The following is an 8,034-nucleotide window of genomic DNA, read 5'->3' on the forward strand; positions in this document are numbered from 1 at the left end:
TCACCCAGGCCTGGTAAAAGAGGCAGCAACCCTTTTCTTCCCTCAGTACCCGCCCCCCCGACCATCACCAGTGCTGTAAAGGGTTCCTTTTCCGTGGGCAGCACCCATCAGGCAGAGCAGGAGGAACAGCGAAGGTGCCAGGGATTGGCTGGCAGAGAACTGCCTGGGGCCCCACAGGGAAGGGCAGGCTGCCTCTGATCCTGGGCACCTGAGGTGGCGTATGCTTAGCTGCTGCCAAAGAAGTGGGGATGAAGCCCCACGGCTTGTGGTGATGCAGTTTGCCAGTGGCTTGGCTTGTTTCTCATGGCACCATTACGGCTTAGAGTCCTGGAAGCCATGGTTTGACTTGCACCTTCGCAACAACCCCTCTGGGCTGAAGGCACGGCACATCCGTTCCCAGGACAGGAGAGCTGTGCCACCAGGATAGAACCGTGGCAGGAAGCAGCCTTGGGCACATCCTTTCCTGCAATGCCCTGATGGCAGCAACCAAAATGGGTTTCAGCAGCCATCAAGGGCAGCCTGGCATATAACAGATTGCGGTTACCAAGGCGAGGATCAACACCGTGAGGCAGGCTTTTGCCAGTGGGTGCACCTGAGCTGGTGAAAGGTCCTTTGTGCCACAGGACGTCAGAGAGGGATCCCGAAGCCACCCAAGCTGCAAGCCTCATCCTTGAGGGGAGAGAGGAACCCAGTGTGGCAACGGGGCATAGCCAGCCTCTAGCTCAAGCACACGTGCCCGGTTGAGGAGGGAATCTCCCAGAGGCCCCGAGACGTTCCTTTGGGCTCAGCCAGGCCGCTTCCGCGTCTTGCCCAAGGTGCTCAGAAGCGGCCAGCAGCCCCGGGTAAATAAAAATGCTTGCGATTCTGCCTCTCCCAGCCAGGAAATCTGGGCTCCCGGGAACTCCTCCGGGTCTTTCGGGAACGCCAAGGTTTCCCATCCGCCCCCTTATCTGCAAGACTGACAGCTCAAGAACCCCAGAAATGGCATCCCCCAGGAAGTAGCCCCAAAGCCAGCCAGCCCAGGGACCCAGCAGCCGCCTTGGGTGTTCTGGAGAGCCTCTGGATCCGGCTCCCCCGGTGGAGGAGGGCGAGGTGGCCCTCGGAGGGGGAGCCGTGGGGTCCCCTACTGCGTAACGTCCAGCCCCTGCTTCTCCAGAGTGGTTAGGCCCAGGGCGTCACGAGTGAGGTGGCCGTAGGTGTGGCCAAACTGGAACTTGTAACCTGCGTGCAGACAGAAAGGATGGACGGAGTGGCATCGCAGGCCAGTCCACGGCTGCACTCAATGCCAAGATGTCCAGGGCGCTGTAAGGGAATCCCCGAAGGAGGCGGGATGCTCGAGGGCAGGGGGTGTCTGAAGGGAAAAATGGAAGCGAAAGGAGGCTACCAGGTTGGCACAATTGTGGGCCAGCCCTGGGCGCAGCCAGGGACTACCCTGAGGCGCAGTTCCCCGGTCCGTGGCAGAAACGCTCCGGCCCTTCTGCCTTGGGAACTCGTCTGGGGAGGGGCACTTCCTGATTAAATATGGGGTTCCGGGCCTGTTTCCCCTCCCTCCAAGCAACACGTGCCCGGGGAAAACCCCACCTCCCATCCCAATCGGCGACGTAGCTAAGGGCAGCCTGCTTAGACTCGTCAGTTGCCTGACTAAGAAGTGGCCGGCGTGTGGTGCGCTGCGACTGCGAGGGGGTAGCTGGACTGTTCCTGAACATTGCTCTAGTGCTCGTCTGAAAGAGCCCCAGCCCGAGGACAGGCCAGCCGAGAGGTTGCAGGCCCCGCGAGGGGGCGTGGGATGAAACAGGAAGGAGGCGGCAATCAGGAGCAGGGATGCTGCAAGGGAATGGCCGTGGCCGTGGCCGTGAGCACCCGGAAGTAGCCCGTGGAGCGGGCAAAATGACACACGCGTCCCCCGCAGTAGAAAGTCCAGCCACGCAAAGCCCTCGTTGGCCGAAGCGATGGAAAGCGTCCGATGATGCACCCAGCGATACGTTGCTGGCAGGGCAGGACTCCCTGCTGGTTCAAACCCACCCTCTGTGCAGCGCAGGACGGGCATTCTCGGGAGCGCCGCCCCGCTTTGGAAACGGGCAACACTTTAAATTCAGCTCATCGCTCTGGCTCCTACGGCGAGAGCTTATCCACGCAGCCGGGGTGCCCCAGTGCGAGTCCGGGGCAGGCGGGGGCTTTTGAGGGACCGGAACCCACCGCGCTCCTGCGCGCGCCTCCAGCCCGCCAGGAAGGGGACCGGAACGCCGCTGTGCAAGCAGAGCAGAGTTCTGGCGGTGATGCGTCACCTTTCGGTCCACCGTCGCCAATCGCTTCTATGTCCGTGGGAGGAACGCCCCGCCCCTCTAGTCCCTGGCCCTGCCTTGCACGACCAGGGCGCCCTGGATGCTGACCAATAAACGCCCTCCCCCTCCCTCCCCCGGATTTGAGGAGAATTCTGTCCATTTCCCTGCAAAGCAACAGCAACGCCCGAAAGAAACGCCTTTGTCTCAAACCACGGACGGGGTCAAGCGCAGGGAGCGGGGACGCCAACTGAGGGGGCTGACCAAAAGGGCCGTCGGTGGAAGCCATGTGCCCTTAAAGGCCCCTCCCAAGGGAAGGAAAGCAACTGAAGCCTGCTTTCCTGGCACGGGGGGGGGGGGGCACGGAAACCCACCCTGGACTCCAGGGCCTCCCCTGCAGGCTTGAAATCTGGAACGAGATTCCTTAAGGGGGCTTCATTTCCTTTGGCTTACGCACAGCAGACAAGCCCTGTGTGTGTGGGAGAAGCCTCATTTTCTATGGGGCATCCACGCAACGCCATCCTGTTTTTACCCAGAATTATTCCTGCCTTCTTCAAGGAGCAAAACGTCCGTGAAAACACAGAAGAGCCCCAGCTCCATCATAAACGTAAAGAAGGCTAAGCCGTTCGATCTGTGATCATTCACTGCATTCATACATCACCTCGCGATTGCTTTTCTGGGTAAGCCTCAGTGATCTGGCCACTACGCAGAGCGCCTAGGTTCAAACAGCTTGTTTAATTGGGTCAATAACAGGGCAAAAGTGTTGTGAGAAATCACCAGCGGTGCAGCAGCAGCAGTTTTAATCCAGAACGGTCTAGGGTTTGTTTTGGGTTAAACTACCCCTCCCCAGTTAGCAGCATTTTGTGAACACTGTCAGTCCATGGCAAACAGGCAGTCCTGGGGCGCTGCTTATCCAGGCCTCCGAGGACAAGAGCTGAAAGGGCAAAGCTTCCATGATCGGCGTGCACAGCTGGTGCCCTGCCCGCGGGGGGGGGGAGCTGCTGAGTCAGTGGGCCTTTGCTGGGACCGTCTTGCTGCAGGGGCTTGTGCGGCCCCAGGCAAAGGGTGAGGGGTCTCGGTCCTACACAGGGGTAGCCTTTAGTCTGGCTGGTGTTGCGGTGGGCCGTCGACCCATTGGTGAGATGATGTAACTGGATTAGTGGCTGAGCTAAACCTGTTGTACGAGGGAGTTTGGGCTGCATATCTCATGGCTGTCCAGCCGATACCTGGACTGCCTGTCTGGGTCTGCTCACAGCTTGATGCATCGCTCCAGAGAGCAGAAGCACTGGCACCCTCCGCAGTTGGGTTGCTGTGAATCAAGGTCTTGTGGAAAGATGGATTTGGGGCTCTTTTTTTCCTGAATCAGCATGGGTGCTGTTCCTCTTTGTGTGCCTTCGAGGTGGCTGCGGAAGAAATCCTCAAAAGGCCTGAGCGTGCAAGAGAAATGCTTGGCCAGGTGTGGCACAATATCACTTCATTCCATGGGCATGAACTGGGAAGGCAGGAAATATGCAGCACAACCCTGACCATTTGCAACCCCCGGCAAGTACTACATTTGGCGCAAGCGGCACAGCACAGCCAAAATCTCGCGGCCCCGGGGGCTCCTTCTCCTGCAAGATGCTGAGTGGCCCAGAGATGTCTGTGCCGAGCCTTGTAAAGCAAGCTGCGGACTGTGGCGGGGAGGCGAGGCCCAAGAGGCAGGGGAAGTCAGGGCGGGCAGCGTACTCACCTGGCACGTAACCTCTGTAGTGCGGCAGGAGGCCCCTGTCCAGGGGGTACGTCTTGGCCAGGGCAGGGAGGGCTTCCCCCCTCCGTGAAGAATCTCGCCCCGTTTTGCGGAGCATCTGGTCGGACTCCGCCATTGCCTGGTGGGCGAGGATGGGGTAGCTACCTCCAATCAGGAACTGGATGCGAGGCACAAAGCCGGTGAAGCCTGCACGACAGGAGCCACGGCGCTGAAAGCCCGCAAGCCGCTTCCTGCAGGGGGGTGCGGCCCCTGCCCTCCTGCTGGCAGAGAAGCCCTGCCCCGGCACCAGCAGATAGCCTGCTTCCCACCAGTCAGACATTCCTGAACCTGGCGGTGCCAAAGGCAGAAGGCTCCTCTTGCTTCTGAGCCCCAAAACACACACAGCTGGGCCCACATGTTGTCACGGTAATCAGAGCCCCTCTTTCTCCAGACGAACGCTCCATCAGCTGGTGTCTCACTGCAAGCCCGCTGCCCTCAACGCCCGCTGCCTCTCCAGCCAGGCTACCTCTGACCTCTGCTTGCAGAGCCGCAAACCTGGGCACCCGTGCCCCCGCCGGCTTCCCTGGCACTAGCAAGCGGGGCCCTGGAACCTCAAAGCTGGATCGTGGCTCACTGCCAAACTGGCCCTGCCTCTCTGGAGGCTGTGGCAGCGAGGAAGGGGGGCAGTGGAAGCCACAGCTAGTGCCATGCCAGAGTGAGGGCCCGGTGCCCTGGAGGGGAGCAAGAGGCTGGGAGCCATAAGGGGCACAGATGGGGAGAGGACCCTTGGCCTCTTCTGGGCGTTTCAGCCTTTCCCACGTGAGCCTGAGGGAAGTCCCGCTTGCCCTGTGAGGACATGCTCGCCCTCTCCCCACAAGCCCTCTGGAGCCTGACCTGAAACAAACGTCGCCTGGGGGCTGCACCTCTCCAGCGCAAGAGGCGATCCCGGGTGCTGGAAAGCTGGGGGGGCGGCGGCGGCAGCAGCAGCAGCAGCAGCAGACCCAGGGAGAGGCTAGGAGGGGAGCAGAGCGGAGCCAGCCGTGAGTCCTAGGAGGTGCCTGGAGACCTCACGGCTCTCGCCAGCTCCTCCCACTAAGCCAGCCTCTGGCAGAGAACGCAGAGCACCCAAGAAGGAACCACAGAAGACCTGCAGTCCGTGGCCTCACACACTGACCCTGCAAGATTTCGGGGGGGGGGGATAGCTGCAGCTGTGGCCCTGCACACACGGAAGAGGCAGTCCCCGAGTGTGCTCACAGGGTAGGTCTCCTTCCACAAGTGTTGTTGATCCATAGTGGGAGACTGAAGCCCCTGATTCCCCTCCTCCTCAAGCCTTGCCACAGCCAGGGAGCCTCGGAGGAGCTGGCCATGCCTGGGTGCAGAGGAGAGGGGAAGCCCACATTCGCGCAAGCCTGGGGGGCGGCGGTGCTCGGATTGGCCCCCTTTTTGTCGCTCCTTCTGCTCCAGACCTCCTCCTGAGCAGGGAAGGGGCAGGCGCGCCATGAACCTCCCCTCCTCCAGCATGCAGCTGGGGGCCGGCGGGCTGGCTCAGCGGGAGCGTCCAGCCCTTCTCCGGGAGGCGCCCCGGAAGCCCCCAGCCCCTGCCCTGCACTCGGCTCGCAGCTGCCCTTACGCTGCCTGCCACTTACTCTCGCTTCTAGCCGGGGGCCTCCAATGGCCTCCCACGCTTGACCCTGGCCGCGGGCGCCCTGCTCCAGGTGTGGCACAAAGTCCAGCCAGGCCTGCTTGCAGATTTCCCCGTAGGTCTTGGCAAAGTGGTTCTGAGCCCTGGGAATGAATCCTGCCAGGAGACACAGGAGAGCAGGAAAGAGGTGCCGTGGGGCCCCAGGAAAGGAGAAGGCCCTGGGGCCCTGGGGCCCTGGGGCTGCTCGAGGCTCTGATCACTTTCCCGGGCCCGGACACCAGCTAGCTTTTTCTGCTCAATGGCTGAGGTTGCTGCCATGCGCTCTCCCAGCCTATTCCGTCCCCTTTTTCATTCTAGTTTTGTCTAACCTAGTCAGTCCTATAGCTATGGAGTGTAATGGTCCTCTTTGCCCTGTTTCTCTCTCTGCTTCTGAAAATCCTGGGGGTCCACAGAGACCCTCCAGAGGCAGCAAAGGCAGGCCGGGCACAGGCTGGGCTCAGCTTGGAACTGGCAACCAGGTCCTCTGCACTGCACAGTGCCACCACCATGCCACACACGGCTGATGCCCCTCTCATCCCGAGATCAAGGATGAGGAATGGCCTGCTGCCCCTGCGGGGGCGTGGCCCCTGTGTGCAGGGGGGTCACTAAGAGGTGTTCAAAAAATGGAGGGCTGTTCCCACCAGGACGGCCAGTGCAATCTTCCCCCAGGGCCAAGGCAGGTGCCTGCGGTGTCCTGCAGCCCCTCCTCCAGGTCTTTGCTGGTGGTCCGGACCCCCCCTCCAGATGGGAATTCTGGGAGGAAAGTCTGAACCCATCCAGAGGGGGCCAAGTGGGGGGCGGCTGGGTCTAGCCCCCCTCCTGCAAGTGGCCGAGGGAACGCCCGCTTGCCCCCACCTCCGCCCCCCCGCGCCCATCTCCGCAGCCGATCCGCCTGGCCTCTCAGCTGGGGGAGAGCCCGGCCTCGCCAGCGCCGCTTACCGGTATAGCCTGGGATCGCGCCGCGGCCCCGGCCCCGGCCCCGGCGCCCCGGCCCCGGCCGCTCCTCGGGGGCGCGGGGGGGGCGGTTGGGCTGCAGGAGCAGCCGGCCAGAGCGGCGGGGGGCGGCCAGCAGCTGCGACGTGAGCTTCCCGTACGTCTGGCCCAGGGTGAATTTGTAGCGGGGACAGTATCCGCCGTAGCTGCAAGGACAGGAGGAGAAGGGCCGCGCCTCGCTGACCTCCAGGCCATTTCTGGCCCCCGAGAGGTCGGCTGGGCTGAGAAGACCCCCGCCCAAAGCCGCCGCCGCCGCCGCCGCCGCCGCCGCCGCCGCGGCTGCCCTGGCCGTACGCGCTGCCAGGCTCGTCGGCCCCACGCACCGCCGCGAAGCTCAGCGGCCGGGCTAAGACTGGCCCGGGTGAGCGTGGCCTGGCAGCCAGCCGAGCTCGGGTGCTGGCGGGTGGCCGACCAGCCGGCGGGTGATTCGGGAAGGCCGGCGCGGGCGGCTTGCGGGTCTCGGCTGCCTTAAAGGGCCTTCGCGTGTGATTCGGGGGCGGGGGCGGGGGCGGGAGGGGAGTAAAGAGGCGGGCGCCGCTCCTCGGCCCTTTGGTGCCCTGCTCTTCGCCAGCGCGGTCCTCTGCCACTCCTGCCTGCCTGCTGGAAACGGACCCACGAGGACTTGCACCGCTCAGCTTCCTCCTGGGGTTGCTATGGAGGCCTGTCCGCAAACGCTGTGGCAGCGAACCGGCAGGGGTGTGTGCGTGCTGGAAGGAGATGTCCTCCAGCACACCTGTCTGGGAGTTCCCCCCCCCCCGACAACCCACCCCCGTTGCAGAAGTCCCAGCCAAGGGCTTTGTCCCACTCCTCTGCCCCCGAGGTCGCAAAAGCCAGACCCGGAGGAGTGCTGGTGGGGGGCAGCAGGGGGGCCTTGGCTCCTGGCCCTGCCAGGCCTTGCCAGGAAAAGCGGGGGAGCCTTACCCAGGGAGGTAGTGTGGCTCTGGGGTCATCAGAACCTGGCTGACTTTGGGGGCAAACGCGGGGGCCATGATCCGCAGAGCCGCTGGTGTGGCTGGAGTGAGCGGAGGCTGGGCAGGGCTTTGCACATGAGCTCCGCTGGGGAGGAGGAGCCGGAACTGAGCTGCTGCCCAGGGAAACCATCGCTGGGCAGAACACTCTGCCAGCCTTGCCAGGCAGGGGGAAAAAGTCGACCAGGACACATAAAGCGGGGGAGAGAGGGGGAGGTCCTGGCTGCGTTCAGTGCTGGGGGAAAACTGACCCCTTCTCTCCCGTCAAGCTGCCTTTTGCTGGAAGCCCAAGCACCTCAGAATGAAGCCCTCTCTTATCAGGAAAGGCCAGGGGGCAAGGAGAGCACCCTGCCAGGGTGCCCTCACCCCAAGAGAGCTGGGCATGGT

At 63.0% G+C, this 8,034-nt stretch overlaps 1 protein-coding gene across 1 annotated transcript; it reads right to left on the bottom strand.

Annotated features, from left to right (window-relative positions):
- Positions 1-1,067: 1,067 nt before the first annotated feature.
- CIMIP2B (ciliary microtubule inner protein 2B) lies at positions 1,068-7,668 on the bottom strand. The gene is made up of 6 exons (XM_088152692.1): positions 7,601-7,668; positions 6,629-6,825; positions 5,652-5,827; positions 4,900-5,017; positions 4,009-4,212; positions 1,068-1,221 (listed from the first exon to the last, which is right to left on the bottom strand). The coding sequence occupies exons 1-6, from the start codon at positions 7,666-7,668 to the stop codon at positions 1,124-1,126; spliced, it is 861 nt and encodes a 286-aa protein (XP_088008818.1). The 3' UTR covers positions 1,068-1,123.
- Positions 7,669-8,034: the final 366 nt, after the last annotated feature.

The sequence above is a fragment of the Python bivittatus genome, unplaced genomic scaffold, assembly GCF_059951505.1.
Source record: "Python bivittatus isolate LINGU-HERP-01145 unplaced genomic scaffold, Pbiv_v1 ctg000570_np1212, whole genome shotgun sequence".
In the NCBI taxonomy this organism is placed as follows: Eukaryota; Metazoa; Chordata; class Lepidosauria; order Squamata; family Pythonidae; genus Python; species Python bivittatus.

What these genes read in the sequence shown, in the direction of transcription:
- CIMIP2B (XM_088152692.1), bottom strand. Translation starts at nt 7,668, where the DNA reads ATGGCCCCCGCGTTTGCCCCCAAAGTCAGCCAGGTTCTGATGACCCCA. An exon ending in CGGCGCGATCCCAGGCTATA is followed by an intron (nt 5,828 to 6,628) that starts CCGGTAAGCGGC and finishes GGCACCTCTTTC; the next exon opens with CTGCTCTCCTGTGTCTCCTG. An exon ending in CCAGGCGACGTTTGTTTCAG is followed by an intron (nt 4,213 to 4,899) that starts GTCAGGCTCCAG and finishes CCTGTCGTGCAG; the next exon opens with GCTTCACCGGCTTTGTGCCT.